This window comes from Citrus sinensis, chromosome 7 (assembly GCF_022201045.2).
Source record: "Citrus sinensis cultivar Valencia sweet orange chromosome 7, DVS_A1.0, whole genome shotgun sequence".
NCBI lineage: Eukaryota > Viridiplantae > Streptophyta > Magnoliopsida > Sapindales > Rutaceae > Citrus > Citrus sinensis.
The window spans coordinates 19,182,215-19,202,972 of record NC_068562.1 but is presented as its reverse complement, the minus strand read 5'-3'; the positions used below and the strand labels follow the sequence as shown (position 1 = coordinate 19,202,972).

Below are 20,758 nucleotides of genomic sequence, written 5' to 3'. Positions count from 1 at the left end.
CTTGGGGGACAATCTAGTAAGCTGCAAAATATTATGTGCACAGGCTCAAGAATTTTGGAGTCCTTTGCCAATATTGCTATCACTAGTGTTGATTGTAAATATAGTAGTAATAGGCATGAGGATCTGTAGTGGGAGCCATTACCTATGGATTGGATGAAAATGAATATTGATGCAGTAGATGCAAATAAGGGTGTAGTGGGTTGTGGTGCTATTATGCGCAACCGTTATGGTTTGGTGATGGTTGCAGGAATCAATCAAGGGGTTTTCTCTAATGATGTTATGTGGCTAAGGCTGTCGGAATCAGTCAAGGAATCAATTCTTTAGATTATTGCTTTTCCCATAACTTGTTTTGGCATATTTATGAAGTGAAGCACTTACCTTCTCCAAAGCATTCTTTTCAAGTTCGACGAGTCCCAAGGGTTTGTAATTCAGCAGCGGATGCTTTAGCAAAATATTAAGCCCGTTGTAAGGATTTTTATTTTTGGTTGGAAGATTTTCTACCACACCTATGTTGTTATCTTTGAGAATTGTAGTTCTTAATGTTAATGGAATTATTTCTTTCAAAAAAAATAATAAAAAATCTTGGGCACACTCAAACTTTTTTTTTTCATTTTGAACATTGAATTTTTGGTATATTATGCACAATACGTGAAAATTTGGAGATCAACCATAAAAAATTTTTGGAAAGTAACTAAATATTTGAAATAATCGTACTGTAGATTTGAATCCAGCGCTGAATTGATATGTACTTAACTCTTTATGATCTTTTATAATACATTTATATATAACAATATAAGACTAAGTTTTAATTAGTTTTATATTATTATCTAATAACAATTAATTGTATGTTTCTGAAAGATTATTAAAAAGATCTAAACCCGTAATAAATGCTACTGAACAGCCTTACAATTGATGCAAGGAAAGTAGGAAACAACTTAAACTAATGTTCTAACAACATCGAAGAAAAAACACAACGGCCTGAAATTGGAGATCGAATTAAGTTTCAGATATTGCAGCATTAATGGCAGAACGTGCTCGAAGTCGAGCTGGTACCAAGACAACACAGGTTATGCAAATTCACAAGAGAAATTAATTAATATTCGGTGCAACAAAAACCAACTCCCGAGGACAATTATTAATTCATTAGGGTCACCATTGTTGGTAGTTGTATGTTAAATTCAAAACAGATTTCATTTCATTTGCTTGCCCAGACAGTTTTTGGTCAATGAATGTGTGAAATGACAATGTAAAGGGACATAAAAATCAACAATTTACCACCGTCCCACCTATTTATATAATTGTAGCAATATTGTTTTCAATGTGGAGGCCTGGACTGCTGCCTATGGCATAGAAATTGAAGTTTAGCAACATCATTGTTAGCTGTGGTACAAGAAAATAACGATTGTGCATCATCGCCTAAAGTCCAACACTCTTGAGCCATAAATTAAGCAACATTGCAAGTTCAAAAGTAGTTACTAGACTACGTGTGAATAATCCTTCTCAAATAGAACTTGAAAAAAAAACTACCTTATACATTAGAATTACTTAGTTTATTTTGCATTAGTGATCTTTGTGTTATATTCTTTTTTTTTTTTTCACATTTCAAACAAAGGGCACCAGCTAGATATATCATACTTCAGTGGTGATTCACCCTCTCAAAAAACGTTGAGGGAGAGTGGGTTCAGCCGTAAGGACTCTTATTCTCCTCTTATTATTGGGTAGGGGTAGATTTCTTCTCTCGATGTGGGTAGTTATAGTTTCCTAAATATTAGTTTATTAGAAATTTAGGCATTGTTAGTTAGTTAATGATCATGATAAGAGAATTTCTAAAGTGAGCAAGACAACATTTTATGTATCATTCTTTTCTTACGTTCTTAAGCAAAAAGAGAAGTTTATATGGTAAGGTTTGATTTGGCTGTTATTGGAGGTTTTAATTTAATGAGTAATGATATTTTGAGAGAAAACTATAACCCAATGCTGATAAAAGCAACTGAAAAATATAACAATTAAAATAGATCTATTTTATTATAGAAACTGAAAAATATCAATTAATATGTGTAGTGAAACAGACCAATTTACCCTTCTTCTTTTTTTTCAATCAGTGTTCTGTCAACCTTCAATTCCCTGAACATCTTTTTATTTTAACAAGTTGAGTGCCTTTACCAAGACATTGTAGATATGGAGATACGGAGCTATGGAGAAAAGTAAATCCATTATAGAACACTTTTTGATTTTATTCTTAGGTTGGGGATTTTATAAAAGGAAAGCTTCGCCCTTTTTATTATCTTAAATAGATGGATGGTCCAACATTTTATTAGTAACAATAGGGTAAATGATAATTTATTTAACGATAATCTTTAATTTACTCTTTAAAAGTGTGAAAATCTTAATTTATGGGACAAATAATCCAAAAGAGAAGCAAAACCTTTAATTGGGCCTCCATCTCTATGAAATTTATGAGTCCATAAAAAAAGAAATTGCCCTTAAAACTTGCATACCCTTTGAAGAGGGCTGACAAAAAGGACTGGGCCGTTTGGGATCACTGTGTATATCCAGCTTCTAAAATATTTGATAATTGCCATAGCCCGACTGTGGCAGCGAAGGGTGGGCATTCGATTTGGGTTCACCTTTAAAACCTCAATGGATGAAAAGTGAAAACCAAAACCAATCGGTTTGTATTTCGATTCGGGTTAAATCCGAGCCGAAATGCAAACCGAACAGGTTGTTTTGGGAAAATAAAAATTCTAACTCAAATCCCTAATTTCAGTATTCGCTCTTCACCTCCCCCGAAAGCTTACAGCACTCACCATTAGTAGAGGTGTTTGTGGATCGAATTTTATAAATAGAATATTAATATATATTTGATCTATAATTTTATAGATTATAAATTTTTAATCTAAAATTTTAATTTAATTCAATGTACGGATTGATAAAATTTAATTCAAATATAATTCATACGTCTGCAAATCAGATATGGATTTAACCCAATTCATATTCAATCTACTATTTTACGAATTGATTTGCGAGTTAAAAATTTTTAATTATGTCCTATCCACGAACTAACTAAATAAAAAAATTAATATAAAAATAATTTTACTACCGATCAAATTCAAGATTAAATAAGATTTAAATAAATAAATTTGTTAAATAAAATTAGAAAATACATTAAAAGTTTCAAAATATAACAAATTAAAAAGAAAAAAATCTTATTTATTTAAATCAGTACATAAAAATTAACTGCATAAGAAATTATATTTATTTATTTTATATTATTATTAAATAATATATAATATAATGTTAATATAATTATATTCTAACATATTTATTCATTAGTAAATATTAATATCATATTTATAAGTTTAATTTTTTTTAAATAAATATAAATATTTTTACTGATTCGTAAATTTTTACGAATTTATAAAAAGACTGCCGTGTTTTTTAAAATACTATAATTTTTAAAATTTTTAATTTAATTTAATCTATCAATCTACGAATTAAATTAAATTTTTACTGATCAATTTTCTACGGATTGAATTCGGAAACACCATACTCACCAACTCAAATCCCTCGGCAATAAGCTAACAAAAGGTTACAAAACAAACCTACTAGGACCAGTCACCAAGCCAAAATCGGCGTCACTGTCGACGACCAACACTCCAGCAGCTGCCAAGCGTTACTACCATCGAACACAGCTTCCAGCCGCCGTCGTATTCCAGCTGCCCGAACGAACGGCCACCGTTGAAGCATTTTATCGCCGCCGTCTTCGTCATCAGTTCCGGTCCCATTCATGCTAAAGTTTTCAGCTTTTCTGTTTCGTCATCAGCATTATTTTTTATGAGGTGTAAAGAAACAGAGAGTTATGTAGACTCACATGCTAAAGAAATTAATTGCAGTACAGGGATTCAATATTTGGGTTGATGAAATTATAGAAGAGTTTAAGTTATATATGTTTGAGAAGCATATCAACCGTTAGACAAATAACTCAACTCCTAATCAAATTGTTTATCCTTGAGTTGAGGGCATCTTGGTCTTTTCATCAATGAAGCAAATTGGGTCAGCATAGCAGAAACCATTAGAAAGCATCAAACTTGGAGGTCATTTCTCTAAAACTCCCCAATTGCAGGTCTGCAAAGCTTGGAACCCGGCACCCCTGAAGCAGATTTTGGCTGTACCGTTTGTTTGATTAAATGGCGAGCAGCCACGGTGAGAGCTCTTCAGCTCTACCAAAACCCACAAACGACAAGCCTGTCATTGTTAGGGTTAAACGCAAAGCCTCTCGGCCTCCGCTTGAAGCTTTCTGTAAGTTATCCTTTCTCTCATTCTTTCTTTCTAGGTGCTTTTTTTTTTTTTGATTTTTAGTTTTATTACTTGGTTGTGTTTGTAGGGCTTGAAATTAATGAGAGACCACTGAAGCGGCCATTATTGGACTTTGAGAAGCTGTCAATCTCTAGTTCTTCTGGGATAGGTAAGCAAGTTAGTATCAGCTTTCCTTTCGTTTTCTTTCATGAATTTAAAGAACTTTGACAGATTACCGATGATATAATTTTTCCTTCGATTTTATGTGTACATTTTGAGTAAAATTTATTCTAACTTAACTGATGTCTAATAACTTTTCTAGGCTATTGTCCTTTTCCTTATTCAGTTTGATGGTCCAACTGAAATTAGCTATTCTGTATTTTTGGTCCAATTCACATTTCAATTTTTCCATATTCCTTGATTTTTTGGCAACTTTTTGTACCCATTTTACAAAAACCACTCATTCTTACTTTGACAAAGCTAATGCATTGTTCTTGATTTGTAACAGAGGAATTGAAGGCTAGGAAGGTTTTTGTACAGCACGTGGAGACTGCTACCACTTCTGAGGCCAACATTGACATTGTGCAATCGTTTGTGGTCAGTGTGCCTGTCTATATTTATGGTCACTATCATTCTAAGTTGGACTTTGGCTATTCAGCGTTTTCCCATTTTATTTTGTTGTATGTTATGTTCTACCTGTATGGGCAGTGTTTTAGATATTGATTGTTTCTTTGCAGCCTAATTTTACTGATGTGCTTAAGACAAAGAGTGAGGAACGTAGACTTGCATTTAAGAAGGATAATGTAAGTTTTCCTGCTCTCTCAATGATTAACCAACAGGTGGCTTTTGGAATGACACTTCCGTTCATGGCGATTAACTAACTTATTGTTATTTTCATTTAATGCATGCAGAGACATGATCAGAATTTGTCTAAAGCCAGACAGCAGCAGGAGGTATGTTACATTGCAGGTGCAGATAAATTAATTTACCTGAAGATCCTAGAACTCGTTATTGATGATCATACTAGGATACCTTTCTTCTTTGGAATTAAAGATGTATACTAAATTTTTGGCATCTTTAAATCGTGTCTTGTTGAAGTTTAATTCTTATATCGATACTCGTCCATTCTTTCTTTGCTGCCTTGTGGTGCTGACTATCTGTTCATTTTCTAGTTCTTCTTTTTCCCCCCCTTTGGATAAGGGGATCTCCTTCAGTTTCAATGTGTTTTTAATATGGACAATACCATTTCTTTGTGCAAATGCTAGTTGTTTGTTTCTTTAGGCAATCATAGGCTTGATTAGCTGGTTAAACGAGTCACGCTATTCAGGTAGCGTTGATGTTCATCTTAATGGAATGGGAGTGGACAAAAATAATTGTGTTGTTTATCATGCATTTCTTTCTCCCTTTCTCTTGTATTTTTCTCGAAAGTAGGGTGCACATTGAGGTTGTATATATTGTTTATATGCAAAGATGATCTTTGTTGGATTTTCTTTTATATGGGGTGCAAATTGAGGGAATGTCTGTGATGATCAGAGAAAGAGAAAAAAAAAAAAAAAGGAAAGGTCACGATGGTGGGAGAATTTGACTGATGAAAGTGCAACTGTTGGGGGAGACAAGAGGAAAAATTTACTGCAACTGAATTACTACATTTATCTTATTTTTTATTCAACTTAGGATTTTGCCCTGTAGTTTTGCATATGTTTGGTCTTATTGTGCTTGCATGCTAATGAATATTAGCTATGCCCATCACCTTTATTGAAATTGCCATGTGTCTTATGGTGTAGTAGTTTTATATGTTTGTAAATTACTGTTTTCACCAGCCCTTGACTCGTTGACTCAGCAGCTTCTCAACACCCGAACATCCCCTTTCTCTAAATTTGCTTTTGAACCTTTGCTTTTGCTTCCAGAAACTTCGGAGGACTGATGCATCTCATGCAGTAAAGGTCTTCTGTGTTGGTCCTCAATTGTATACATAGTCAGTAGTAGATAACCTACGCCTTAGAAGCTGCGACATTGTTTGCCTTGTTGCTTTATCAGGAAATGTTTGCTTAGAGTGGTTTAGTAACTTTTCATGATTTTAGGAGGAAAGGAGATGACGTGTTAGCTAAACCGGTATTTGAAGATAGTGAAAATACTTGCTCTTTATACCTTTTCTGCTGGGTTGTTGATTTATCTCATTTTTTTTCCCAACAGGTCTTGGCAAAAAATGCTCGCTTTGAACAGATATGGAGGAGCAGAAAAGGTCACAAAGAGGAGTTGCATCACAAAGAATTACGTGAAATGTGTCATTTTTATGATGTTGTTCGTGTTGATGGGGAAGAAAAATCCAATGAGGTGCAGAGGTAGGAATAAGTTTTGTCATCAAGAAATTCATCTGTTTATATGCGAAAGATGTGAAAATGAACCATATATTTTTATAACAGAGATATGTCTTTGGAGGATCAAAGATTGCTGTCTAGCTATCTGCCTATGCTAAGAGAGTTTCTACCGGGTGCTGCTGCAGAGATTGAATCTGATATGTGTGCTTATTTGTCTAAACAAGGTTGTGATTTCTACTTTGTTTCATTAAAGATCATAATTTACGTCAAACATGCAATTTGTTCTTTAGCTACTTCCTTCCATTTTAAATTTGCTTTCAGTCTTGTGTAACAAATGTAGATTCACTCTGGGTACTACCTCAATTAAATAACACTTAGGTTTGAGTGAGAAAATTTGATTTCATTAATATTTTAATGATTTCTCCTTCAGCAAAGCTTTAATTACTATTTCAGCTCTTCGTTAACATCAGAGGCAGTGAGTAGTCAAGCCTGTATTGTTGAGCACTGCTTGATGGGTGTTACTATCTGTGTATTTTATGTCGTTTGCAGATGATTATGTATACGACTATTATGCTGTAAATGATGACATGAATGTTGATGAAGATGCGTCCAGCCCATTTCCTCTGTAAGTGTTGATTTCAATATGCTACTTTAGATGCACCTTTTTTTTAATTTGTTGAAGTTGATAGATTATCATGGTTTAGGGTTCAAGTCGATGATGAGGAGTTCTATGACGGTCCCGATGAGTCAGAGTATGATAGTGAGGACTCAAATGGTATTGTAACTTCCAGTCCTTGCTCATTCTTTTGCTCTAGAGTTCGAAATGCCCCTATATGACATTATTCTCTTTTTGGTATTCTCAGCTGAAGATAATCCGCGAAATGAGTATCCAGATGAGATTTCTGATGAGCAAGAGGAGGAGGAGGAGGAAGAAGAAGAAGAAGAGGTAGATGAAGATGGAGTGGAGAGCAAGGCAACTGAAAATTCAGAAGATGAGAGTGAGAGGGCTGGTATTGCTTCAAGGGACATAGACCGGTTTCTGGAAGATGAGATTTATTATGATGATTTTGAAAATGACGATCATTGTTTTGATAATCTTGACGATGAAAAGAATGATGCTGATGGTGAAGATTGGAGATGGTCTTATCGATAAATTGATGGTATATATTTGATTAGCTGGGGAAATTGGCGGTTTCTCTTTGTTGCCCCTGGCAGCTCTGTGAGTACTGTTTCATGACCGAAGTTAGGGACTAACAGTAAAATTAGTGTTAGCATGGATTTTCAATTGTATACTTTTGTATAGACTTTCATTCTCTTACCAACCCTAACATATCCAATATTACAAATGCTCGTTGGAAGGATGAAGATTGAAGCACGGTTTGTCCACTTTGGAGGACACTTGTGCTGTTTTGATCAGTTGGGCAAAAGTTTAGATCTCTTGTTCTTTGCTTTTCAATTCTTTATTAGAACTCTTCTTAGCGAGATGATGCTTAGAGCATTTCACTTGATTCAGCTTGCACATGCCGCGGTGATCTTTGCCTCTTTCCTTAATGTTTAGATTGTAACATAATTACTGGTGATAATTGATAAATATTCTTGTTTTACAGTATGCTGCCGCCGTGTTACTTGAACATAATTTGCATTTCCCTTATTACCAACTTTTTCTGCAGTTTGGGGGAGAAAAAAAAAATTCCTATTTTGTTATTCTTAAAGCGATTGGCCTTGTATACGAGCAAAGCTGGAGATGGCAAACATAAGAAATTGATTGCCCACCATTTATTTTAAATTTATATAATGATTTCCACATATGACCATTTGTTTTAAGATTCAGATTACTGGCGTCCCTCTAAAATCCTCTTGAATCCTCTTTTTTCAATTATATTTCATTTAATGTCAAAGATATATATTTTTTAAATACATATTCTTTTCATTTATAAATCTTTAATTTTTAATAAAATTTTTTCACTCTTTATAATTTATTATTATTATTTAATTTCTAATGAAAAAAAATCTAAAAGAAAAAGTAAGAAAAACTTTATACTTAAAAAATATGAATATTTATGGGTCTACCATGGCAACTGATTTCATAATGAAAGCTACGAATAAAACTGACATTGTTTCCTTTCAGGTTGGCCACGGTCAAGAACACCACAAATCCACAACTATTGACAGAGACCTGAAGAAATGGACACACGCAAAATTATTTTTGCTACTACTGTAGAAACCAAGTTCTGATGTTTCTGCTGAGATAGTAGGCACTCTTGCAGCCACTCACATTGTGTTAAAACGCTTTGATCAAGCATATTCTGCTACACTTCACACTAGGGCTAAAATAGTAGGTGAAATCAATTTTATAGTTTTAACCAACCCCTAAATTATTGTACCAATAAATTTTGGGTGCAACAATTAGTTTGAGAATCCTTAAAAAATTATTTATAGTCGGATAAAATTTTATTTTATTTATTTTTCCCATTGCATTGTATCCTAATTTCGTTGTTATGTTTATTACAAGAATTTTATTTTGGCTTAGATGATTATTTCTTAAATTCGGATTATTTAATAATAATAAAAAAATTATATTGTGCAAGCAAAATAACATTGAAGAGAGAGAAATATAAATGGGGTTAATCCTACTTTTATATGTTCTTAAATGTAACTGTAACATAATAAGGATTTTTTGAGATTAATGAAGGGGTGCCAATAAATAACTTTTGTACAAATATGATATAGTTCAGTCAAATTATAAAAAAAGTCAACAAGAAATAATTAGTCCAACAATTATTTGTAGGAGCTTGGTACCTTACAGATGCCGTGTAAGGTACAGCTTGTTAAAAATAGAATGATGGCCTATTTGGGCTCACCTCCCATTTCTCTTATTTACCCGGTGCGTACCTTATAATATATGTAAATTAGTGAAATCTTGAATTGTAATATAAATAAATTCACTTATTAAGAACTTCAAACAAACATGATTATTAAATAAATGTCATGAATATGACAATTTATCCTTTTAAAACAATCTAAATTGATGGACTTGGTGTCAAATTGAGAGTTGCATCAAACACTGAAGCTTGTAATTTTGACAATATTGCATAGGTTAGATACAAAATTTAAGTACGTTGAGGTGGGGTAGTAATAGAAAATAGAAATCTATAACATAGGTAGAGTCTGGTGGGACCATTGATTTTTTATTTGAAAAAAAAATGAAATTTGGTGAGTCTCCCAAAAAGACCACTTCTTAACATTAAAAGGGCATCTGAACCCAAAAAAAAATAAAAGGATTAAAAAAAACATTGCAGTCAATTCATTAGTACCTATTTAAATACGAATGAAAATATTTTGTTCGGGACCTGTCTACCTTACAGATTCTGTAAGTAATGGCTTGTGAGTTGACAAGAAGAGATATGGATGCATGGCATGTGGACGGCGGATGGAACAGGAGATTATATATGGAACTAGCCATTTCGGTTTTCTTCCGGTGACAAACTGAATTCCTCCCGGTTGCTGACCGGTAACCCGTCACTGAAATTAGTAAAAAAACATTACGCTTCCAGTGTATCGAATTATTATTCAGACTTGTGCATATAGCAAGCGAGGTGACGTTGCATCTCCTGCAAAAGCATGGTGTGAAAAACTCCTCCAAAATAAATTATCACTTTGGATCCACGGTGTGTCATCCAGTTTAAGCAATCGCGGCTGCCTCGGAGGTAGGCTCGTCGATCCTCACATACGATCGCCGGTGCATCGTCGTCGATATCGATGTGCAGTTAGGTGCTGGTCAAATTCGTTTGAGAAAGGTTAAATGTTGGGGATTCGAATTAAGGCATAGGCATGTCGGTGGAAAGGAAATATTGAAATAATTTTATTTTAGTTGCATATGTTTTAACAGAATGGAAATGTGTTTTTATGGGAGTAGGTTAGGATTATTAATTAGGTAGAATAATTACAATCATAGTCCAATCGCTTGCCTGTATACATGAATTAATCTTTTTCATGGTCAATTTTATTGTCCACGTGAAACTCTTCACTACTGTTGCCTAACCGTGTCAATTTCTCTGCTACTGCAATCCTGAAAGGTTGCTTACTCATATTTGATTTGTATTTTAAAGCATTTATACAGCATGGTGGTTAGGTGACATATAGAAATTTAACGTTATTAGCATTTGGTTAACAAATGATACTCTTGTATATGTTTGTGTAAGTTAAGCCAGCGTAAATGTAAAGCAAAAATATCGTTTTTGAAGTTGGATGCCAATACTTTAGTTAAAAGAGAAATCGTTAAATTAAGTTGGTGGCAATTGTTGTGGTAGACAAATCGTGTCGTTTTATGTGTTGTTCGACGACAGGTTTTGGGGGGAACAAAATAGCAAGTATGGTTTATTCTGACTCGTTTATTCAGACTCGTGCATTGTGATGGGGTTTTCCTGGAAGACGGAGAGAATGAACTATAATAACGGAACTAATTACTATAATATCATTTTAATATTGGTTGCCATATTGTTGAGGTTTATCTGTTTGATCTTCTTACAATTTACAGTGAATATTGTTAAATCCGTGGTCGAGTGGAGTTCGTTGTTGAAGTTTTTACAAAGATGCATAGACAGAACGAGTATGCATAAAGTTCCATAAAGTCTTGCATTTTAGGTGTGTTTGTGGGTTTCGTTTCATCTAGCCGTATAAATGCAGCTGCTATCTGTCATAGCAAATTATGATTGGTATTACCAATCTACTATTATGCTTTTTTAGAACAACTATGTTGTGATGGTGATGCATTGTTAACAAAGTGGTTTTCCCTAGGGTTTAGGCTATATTTTGTAAGTGCTTCAACTATGAGGTAATGATCAGCAACATGAGTGCAGTAAATGTTAGTTTCATGAGTTATGATATGAAATATTTTTTTATGTGAAGGTGATGGTGAATTTTCTGAAAGTATTATTGCTTTTGGTAATTATTTACCAATGGGACTCATCTTAATCTTCGTTGAGGTGGTATTTGTAAAGTAAAAGGGATTGACAAAGATGGCGGAAAACATAAAAATATTTTAGTCTTGAGGGTTGAACACTTGCTATGAAAAGATCCGTAATGGTTAACGGACGAAATTGTTAGGCAGGACAAACGAAATTTGTAATAGTTGGATTGGTTAAAATTGGAGTTATTGTTGACCACATGAGTAACGCAATGAAATTAATTGGGCCGTTCAAAGGTGAAGGCTGAATTATATTAAGCTCGGAATGTTAGGAAAATGATTGTTAAAAGGCGAACATCAAACATCGTAGCAATGAAGATCTGTGGCGTTATGATATTCAGTTGACGACCCCGAGGGGAAATGATAAGTTATGCCGATAACAGATTTCACGGTTGAAGGATAGTGAAAACACAAGTGTATAGTTGCAAATGATCCAAGGCTTGAATAGATTCACAACAAACTGCATGTCGACTTCTGTAAGGTTTATTGGTTTACTACCGATAGAACACAGAAAATGGATAATGGCAGCGTGATGGTATTGTATTGAAAGTGGCGGCCCACAATTAAGAAACACATGGGCCGCAGAAAAAGAATAAACGAAAGCACAACTAATGTAATTTAAACGAAATGGCTCACAACGGCAAAGACACAATGGGTGTGTTTTGGTTGGAGGATTAGAAAGGGGGATTGGAATATTTATTCAAAATTTTTTGCGGTCTCATGTTTGGTGCTTTCAGGAGTATTAGAATTTAGTTATCCTATGTCTCACAAGTTAATCTCAATTCTGTAAAGGAAACTATCCCAAGGGCGGCAATGAGATCAGTTAGCATAAGATTATATTCATAATTCAATTAAACATCCTAATTTATAAGCAAAAAAAAAATTTAGTAATATTTGATAAATGAAAAATAAAATAATTATGTTAATAATGTAAATAATAAATTATACAAAAATTGAAATTTAATTTCACATTAAATAAAAATTTAATTTTAATTCATTTAATCATTAAAAATGTATATAATTTCAAATTAACATTATAAATTAAGTATTAACTTAATATAAAAAATTATAATTTACTCTTGATATATAATACAATACATGATGGATATGTTTGATAGAAAAGATAGGGGGGATTTGGAGTAAATTATGTGATTACTATTCTAGTCCCACATTTGGAATGGTAATTGGTCATGAGGTACTTGTCTGATGAAAAGATTTTATTTCAAATTCATGGAAAATGTTGTCTCATTGTTAACAATGATATTATTTGAAACAACGCTAAAAAAATTTATATTTCAGCGAAAAATATTTTTTATTACTCATTTTTGAGGAAAAAATAAAAAATTCTAGTAAAGAATAAATTGATTTATAAAATGAAGTAAACACCAATTAATGAGATCTATATGTCTTAATCATATAATTTTGTACATCATAATTACTAATCCTATTAAATAATTGGTTTTTATGATAAAATTATTTATTTAACTAATGAAATAAATACTAATATGTTGATGTAAAGATTATGTAGAGGAATAGTTAAAATAATTATACCATGTTGAAAACGAAGATGAGGATTTTCATTTTTAAAATGTTGCTTTAAAACTCTGCAATCTGATATGAACCTGTAAAGCCTGCTCAAATTCATTACGCTTCGTACATGTGACAAAATATAATTTCTTTACTTGTATTTTCAAGATATGTTTGGTATAGAATCTGTAACGTAGCTAGATCGTAATGGGGGTGATAAATTGTGGTTATATCAGCTAAGTTTTTAACATTTGAACATAATTATACGATAACGTTGGCAATTAATAAAATTATAAGGTCATTAAACGATAACGTTGACAATTAATAAACTATGGAGCTAACCTGGGAATAATATCATATAATGATTACATTGTTATTAATACAAAATATGCCATAAAGCATTGCACAACATATGGAATTATGATAAAATAGTTTACAAAGCACAGTACATAATTCAACCAACCGGGATCATGCGGTTGAATTTATTTAATTTCGTTCTGTTTCGTTTTCTTCAACGAGCTCCCCTGGCTTTGGGCCATATGGTTCATTATTGTGTGGGAGTCTCGTTAGGATAAATTCAATGAACGGCCCACGTCCATCACAGTAATATTCCACCCTCATCTTATCAAGATGTCGGTCATCTCTTATATCAACAACGCCTTCATCCCTCCAAGGCGTTACCATTGACAATTTGAATTGCTCTACATCGGCTTTTCTACGTTTATATGTCTTCAACAATATGCAGTCCATAATTTCATCACAACTCTACACATCCGGTTGAGAATATCCAATGAAGTGTCGTTCACAATCGAATGTTGCGCAGAGCAGTCCGGGCCATGTCCTGTTAACGTTTGGCAACGGCACGAGTGTCGGTCAATTATGATAATGCTGAGAGGACGTAGATGTATTCTTTCATTCCAATCAAAACTTTTTTAACATGTTATATGTTATCGTAAACTCATTGCATGCAGATGGAAGTAAATTTATATAATTTGGTTCATTAATATATGCATATATAACTGCAGATAAACAAAATGTCGGGATTTATCTAAATTGGGGTTGGGGTGAAATTATAACAACATACCAATGGCAGAACATGGAAGCATCTAATATCATACCTGGATATGGCGAAATTACAGACATAATTTATTTCTAAAAGATCTGCTTTCGTCTGTATCAGCTACTTATTTCTCACTTCACTTTCGTTGTTTGTGAGTGTGTGGTTTATCTCTTTCACTTTTCTCATTTCCACGTTTATAATGACGTAATTGCAGTGAGAACCAAATAACTTTCCACCCAGCAAGCATCCGTGCGTGGGTAGATGAAGTTGTTGGATCCAACGACGCCCAACTTTGTCTTTTTGTTGCATTGATAAAGGAGTGGTCAAATGACGCGGGGCCACCAAATTTAAAGGATAAGTTGCCCGGGAGTGGACACATGGAAATGGGTGTGAAAAAGCAAGTGATATAAATATTGTATCCAATTCACTTTCAACCCTATCCATGTGTCAAACCACACGATGCTCCTTATTTGCTTAAGCATCTTTATTGAATTGTGCTTAGAAAGTGAGAATGGCCATGGATCTCCATCTAGTGCGAACAGGGGGATCGCGGATTTTAAAGTAACCGAGAAAAATTTGAAAATAAAATTATATTGTAAAATGGACACACAAATTTATCGGAAACAAATAAAACACATAATAACACAAGGACATTAGAAATTTTACAGTAACTAATATTTAGTTTAACCAAAATAAATATATAAATAAAATTTTGAAAACGTTATTAAAACTATAATATATTTAAAATTTTACTTTTCGTGGCTTAAAACAATAGATATTATCAATACTGCATCGAGAACTTGTCTGATTTGCTATTTGACCCTATTTATTTTGGCAAGTACTGAAATGACCGTTTTCTGTAACTTGAATTTATTGCACATAATAACTTAGAAATTACCATAACATGAAGGTGCATAAGAATTAATATTTAAGTCTTAATTACATGCTTAAATAACCTGCTTAAATAAATAAAATAAATAAATTTTATTAAAATTTTCCAACCAAAAACATTTTATTAGTGATAAAATAACAATAAAAAAAACCGCAAAGTAATAAATCACCAAACAATTTAAAAATTGCCAAGCTAACATTCTACAACATAATTAAAATAAAACATCTGACATAAATTAATCAGTTTGAAACTATAACATGAAACTACATAATAATTCATAACTTAATTAATAATTAAAAGCTTAATTTGCATGCTTAAATAAATTGAAGAAGTTAATTATGTTCACTTCACCATTGAAAAAACAAATATTTTTCATGAAACAAAAATAAATCAACTCAAAAAAAAAATCACAAAACATGGAAAAAAATTCCCAATCAAACATAAAAAATAATAAATTCTATGAATATGTAAACTAAAGCAAATAGTTTGAAACTATAGCATGCAACTTCATAAGAATTAAATGACTTAATTCTTTACAAGTTGAAATAGCATGCTTAAATATATTAAACATTTCAATTTTGTGTATCTTTTTCATTACAAAAAATTTATTATTAGTGAAATATGAATCTCCTTATAAATCAATTGAAAGTCATCAATTACAAAACTGATTATCAAAAAAAAGCCAATGAAACAGTGAAAAAATATATTCGTAATTAACATATTCGTAATTAACAAATGATGGTAAACATTGTTTATTAATCACAAGCTTAATTGATTTTGTATCTATTTCTATCCCGGCTTGCAGCCCAGTGGCTCACTAACATATCTGCCCCCGAGTACGAATATGACAATGAATATTGTAACCTCCTAGTTAACACAATTAAAGTTTAAATTCATATCTTTCCCTTACATTTGACCATTGGAATATAAATTTTTCAATGTCAATTTCACCTGGCAGTTTTTTGAATACACAATTAGGTTGCTTCTGCTTATATAATAACCCATTTTGTGGTGGGAATGATGAAGAGGACATCATACAATTTATTGCAAATTATATATGTTTCTAATGAAACGGCTATTGGAGACACGGAACAAAAAATTATGATGCTATTAATTCATTTTCTCATACATATATAATGCAGATCACCACAGATGGTCATATGCCATTACATGAGATAGTCAGTTAATCATAATAATACCCTACAAGCATTATGATTAACTAGCTTCTACGTGGTCCACAAAAGTAATATATTACACATCTCACTACCTTGATGATGCACAAAAGTTATAAACTTAACAACTTGGGTTATGACATAGCACCCACCATATATAACATTCGTTCTAGTATGCTTTAATTAAGCTTGTACATAAGCATACGCTTATCACCATTTTCTCTAAACCTGAACTCAAGCATGAGGCAACGAAGGGGACAATTCTAGCTGATTCCAAAATGAAATCTTTTGGTGACAATGCGAAATGCATAAAACCCCTTATCTTGGTCTGTAGCGAGGAGAAAATCAACAATGCCCTGCACACCAAATTCAGTGTGTCACACATTTTTATCCTTGGCATCCGTCATAAAATTTCGTCATGTGCTTCATCCTTCTAAGGTATACTATAACCGCCAAACTGAGAGTGAAGATTCTAAGAAGACTAAGAATAGAATATATTATCCTCTAAAAAAAACATAATAGAACATATTATTCGTTTAACGTTAATAATCGCGATTTAATAAGAGCATCCAAAGAACAATGTCCAAACACTGCCACATTTTCCCACTCAATTTCGTTATTAAGATCGTTGTCCTTTATATATTTTTGTAAATAATCTGTCAAGGCAACTTAAACGATATGATAATTTTGTTCTCAAACACACCCCATTTGAAATGTGGTGATGGCAAAATGACTAAACACAATCGACGTTTGCTATTTTCGAGTGTTATTCTTAGCTAAGGCTGCATTGTTTCCTGTCAAACCAAAGATTTTACATGGCGTGACTCGCAGCAAACGGGGGAAATGGACTTATTAGATACTTGTCCCAAGTATAGAAAATTAAAGACACGAAAATTATGTAACTCTCATACATTCACCCATCACGTGCTTGAAATTTCTCCCAGTAAACAACGGCAGTGACAAAAATAATGCAATGACCCACTTCATAAATGATAATGCACGAAGAAAAATTGCAGGGGAAAATCGTTGGAAGTTACCAATTTAATTGAAGTCATCCTGCAGATATCGTCAGCCATTTTCTTTGGAAGCACCTACTGGAAGTCAGAAGTTAACGGCAAATAGTTGGCTATATTCACAATTTATAATAACGGGCCGGTCGTGCACACGTGTTTGAAACTGCGTGATTAAGTTTTTTGTGGCCAATATTGGTCAAATTTTTTTATAACTAGGGATGTAACCATCTATTCTATTCGAACTGGTGAAATGCCAAATAACTCTACGTTCTTGACTTTCATAAGGAAGGACATGAGTTTGAATGAAATTTATCAATACATATGGGGGTAATAACCAAAGTCCCTCTGTTGCTTTTAAACGGATCCTTAGTTACCTCCTTTAAAGAAATTGCTGCTTGCCTTGCTGGTCAGTGAATACGACAAATTGTTAGGTGACCAATATGACGTAAATCGCCAACATCATCCAACTTGCTCACCACGCCTGGTGTGTTAGGCAAGAAATGTACAATCCCTGATCTCACTTGATCACAGGAAAAACTTGTTGCCAACAGGTCCTGTAATTTGTTAAAAAATTATAAAAGTTTAAATCTTGTTCAAATTTTATATTTTAGTCCCACACTTAATACATTTTCAGTTTCATTAATGCTTATGGAAGCCACACTTTTCAGGAAAAAAACACAAATAAATTCATTTATGTGTGCATTTTAATTTACTCGTTATATTTTGTCAAAATGTGAACCCAATATACAAAACTTATTGCTCAAACATACAATATTACATTTACATATTCATGAAAGCCAATGGTGGATTTGAAAAATACACAAGAATGGGGTACCCAACTTCATGGGTATAGTAGCTGGACCCCTAGTTAATAATATCAGCCGACCCCGTCGATTACAACTTAAGTCAGCTCCATGGGTTTCAAATAGGGAACCCCCCCTAAAATGCAACTGACAAATCAATGTGTGGGATTAAAGTTAAAAATATAATCCTCCATTCCATGTTACAGATTCTGTAACATACATCCCCCACTCCATGCACTCCACGTGTCCTTGCCTATAGAACGAAAGGCAAGCAACCACATGGCACCCTTCGTTTGTTGGCTATCCTGGTCTGTAAGGTACAAAATATGTTCTGAAGCGAGCTCTAAATTTTTAATATTTAACATTTACAGGGATTCATTTCCATGCACACTCAATTGTTCAGACACATATCAATTTGCAGCCATATTTAACCCGTAACCATTTGTTCGATTACAAAAATAAAGCCCTACTATATCTTTTGATTGAAATACTTAGATAAACCATTCTATGTCAAGATAACTTAACGTTTCAAGTACATATTCCAAAACTTCTGCATTTGTTGTATTTGTTTCATTTTCAAACTATCATGGTTGATGACAAATGTTAATATAATTTCAACAAAACTTCATTTTTTAAATTTCCATTAACGGCGTAGGTGGAATAGCGGCGGCATCTTCCGCCCACTTGCCGCAAGACACACATGTTACGTGGTTATTACATGATTCTTTCGGATATTGTTTTCTTAAATCTTAATATCACATTATCATCCATACACCAATTGGCTGCTCTATCTGTTTTTTTCCATCTCCTATTGCAGGCCATGCCATAACATTTCGTTCATTAAATCCTTGATCCAGTTGTGACCTGCTGTCCTGTAATTTCGTTCAGAACTCAAGGCCTGAAACAAAAGTTACCTCGTTGGTCATATTTCAGGGAACCCATTATTTACTGTCTTATGGAGATAATTTTCTACTAACAACGAAGGGAAACATTTAGTTATCTTGCTTATGCCATTTCATTATTAAGCAAGTTATTACTTACTGAGTTTGCAATCGGAGTAGCACTAGAGGTCAACATCGTTGTCCCTTGCGAAATTTTATTTTTCAGCTAATCCCTCATCCTGTCCATAACAATTCATTAAATGGTACACGATCAAATAAATAATCACTTTTTTCCCATTCAATTAACATCGCCTCAAGTCATATCTCATATTACCTGAACTTGACATCTCGTTGATAACGGTTTTCTTATATTCTTTTCTCTAGGAGGCCTTATGAATGGCTTGTTTTTGGAATCGGATCCTTGAATCTCTGACATTTGTTGAATGCTGACAGTATAAAAATCTCTAACTTTATCTGTTTTTAGTAATGGATGAACAAAGTCCTCCACCATTCCGCGTAAATGGCTAATGCATTTGTATGCATGCGCACAAGGAATCCCACTTATCTGCCACATGCCGCATGAACAACTATGGTGTCCCATATGAACAAAAAACTTTGTAATTGCTTCTTTTTGCTCCACAGTATATTGCATCCCATCTCCTCTTACAACATTCATATACTGGGCTGCTTCATTCGCCTCCATCACATGTCGTCGGACTACTGGCGTTAGTTTGTCTCTACACTTCCATGCGTCTGAATAGTATCGATCTCCAATTGATTTTCTCTTCGTTGCCAATCCATTGAATCGTTTTGTAATACTCTGTGCATAGTAGTTCTGCATCCACACTATGAATTTCATGCTAATTTTGTTGGTGACATGGGTTGATTTTGCCCATCCTGGCATGTAATGAACCGCCTACTTATCCCACATTGATTCCATTAGCCAAAAATGTCATTCTTCATTTAGTACCCTGATTTCCTGCATCATTGTTTTAAAGACATCTTCGCTGGTGCTCCTACATGCACGCCATAAATAATGTGCTATATGAGTGTAGGGGAAACATTTTTTCATGCGTTCATAAACTTTCATAGCACACAATCGTTCTTCTGCTCTACAGAATACTGACTCCATGGCTTCAGATACGCCGTGGTCCCCATCATGCAGGACACAAATACCATCCCCATTATCCAACCGTAAGACCTCGCCCAGCTTCTCAAAGAATGAAGTCCATGTCATTTGTGGCTCATTATCAACTTCGTACACGGCAACAGGCCAAATGCCTTCATTCGCATCGAGTCCGACTGCTGTGAACATTATTCCCCCATATTCCTCGCCTAATTGCCACCCATCTACTGCGATGAAAGGCCTGCACATTAATTTAAACGCCAATACATATTCCCTAAAGCAAACAAATAAGCATTCGAATATGCTCTCTGTCAAATGCATGGTGCTTGCTATTTCAAAGATGGCCTTATGGGATGTGTCTAATTCTTCCAGTGCTAAAATGAAATTGTGAAGTTCATTATAAGCAATCCCATGGTCTAACCCAAGAATCTCTAGGCCTAATCGATCGGCTTACTTTAACTTCCATAGAGGACACGCTTGTCCGAACATCTTAAGAAAAACATCATACATATGCCTTGTCGCCTTTTTAGAGTCCTTCTTCCATCTGTGTAAGAAGTAGTATACAATCCATTTCCAAGTCCCTCTACTGCTGTTGACTTTGGGCACACATGTATGGACACGATTGAGCTTGTTAATTTGGAATATTGGTCCCTTTTCAACTTTCGTTGCTTCAATCTAAAACTCGCAATGAATGTCCGAGCATT

The 20,758-nt window shown here is 33.7% G+C and overlaps 1 protein-coding gene across 3 annotated transcripts; it reads left to right on the top strand.

Moving 5' to 3' along the window:
- Positions 1–3,504: 3,504 nt before the first annotated feature.
- LOC102623784 (RNA-directed DNA methylation 4) lies at positions 3,505–8,223 on the top strand. 3 transcript variants are annotated; one of them, XM_006468078.4, is made up of 11 exons: positions 3,505–3,772; positions 4,124–4,299; positions 4,385–4,465; positions 4,805–4,893; positions 5,034–5,099; positions 5,208–5,249; positions 6,490–6,638; positions 6,720–6,838; positions 7,164–7,239; positions 7,319–7,389; positions 7,478–8,223. In XM_006468078.4, exons 2-11 carry the CDS (start codon positions 4,188–4,190, stop codon positions 7,765–7,767), a joined length of 1,095 nt encoding a protein of 364 aa, XP_006468141.2. In that variant the 5' UTR covers positions 3,505–3,772; positions 4,124–4,187; the 3' UTR covers positions 7,768–8,223. The 3 variants fall into 3 exon arrangements, with proteins under 3 accessions (XP_006468141.2, XP_006468142.2, XP_052287189.1); XM_006468079.4 differs by having other exon boundaries at positions 3,505–3,778; XM_052431229.1 differs by having other exon boundaries at positions 3,505–3,839.
- Positions 8,224–20,758: the final 12,535 nt, after the last annotated feature.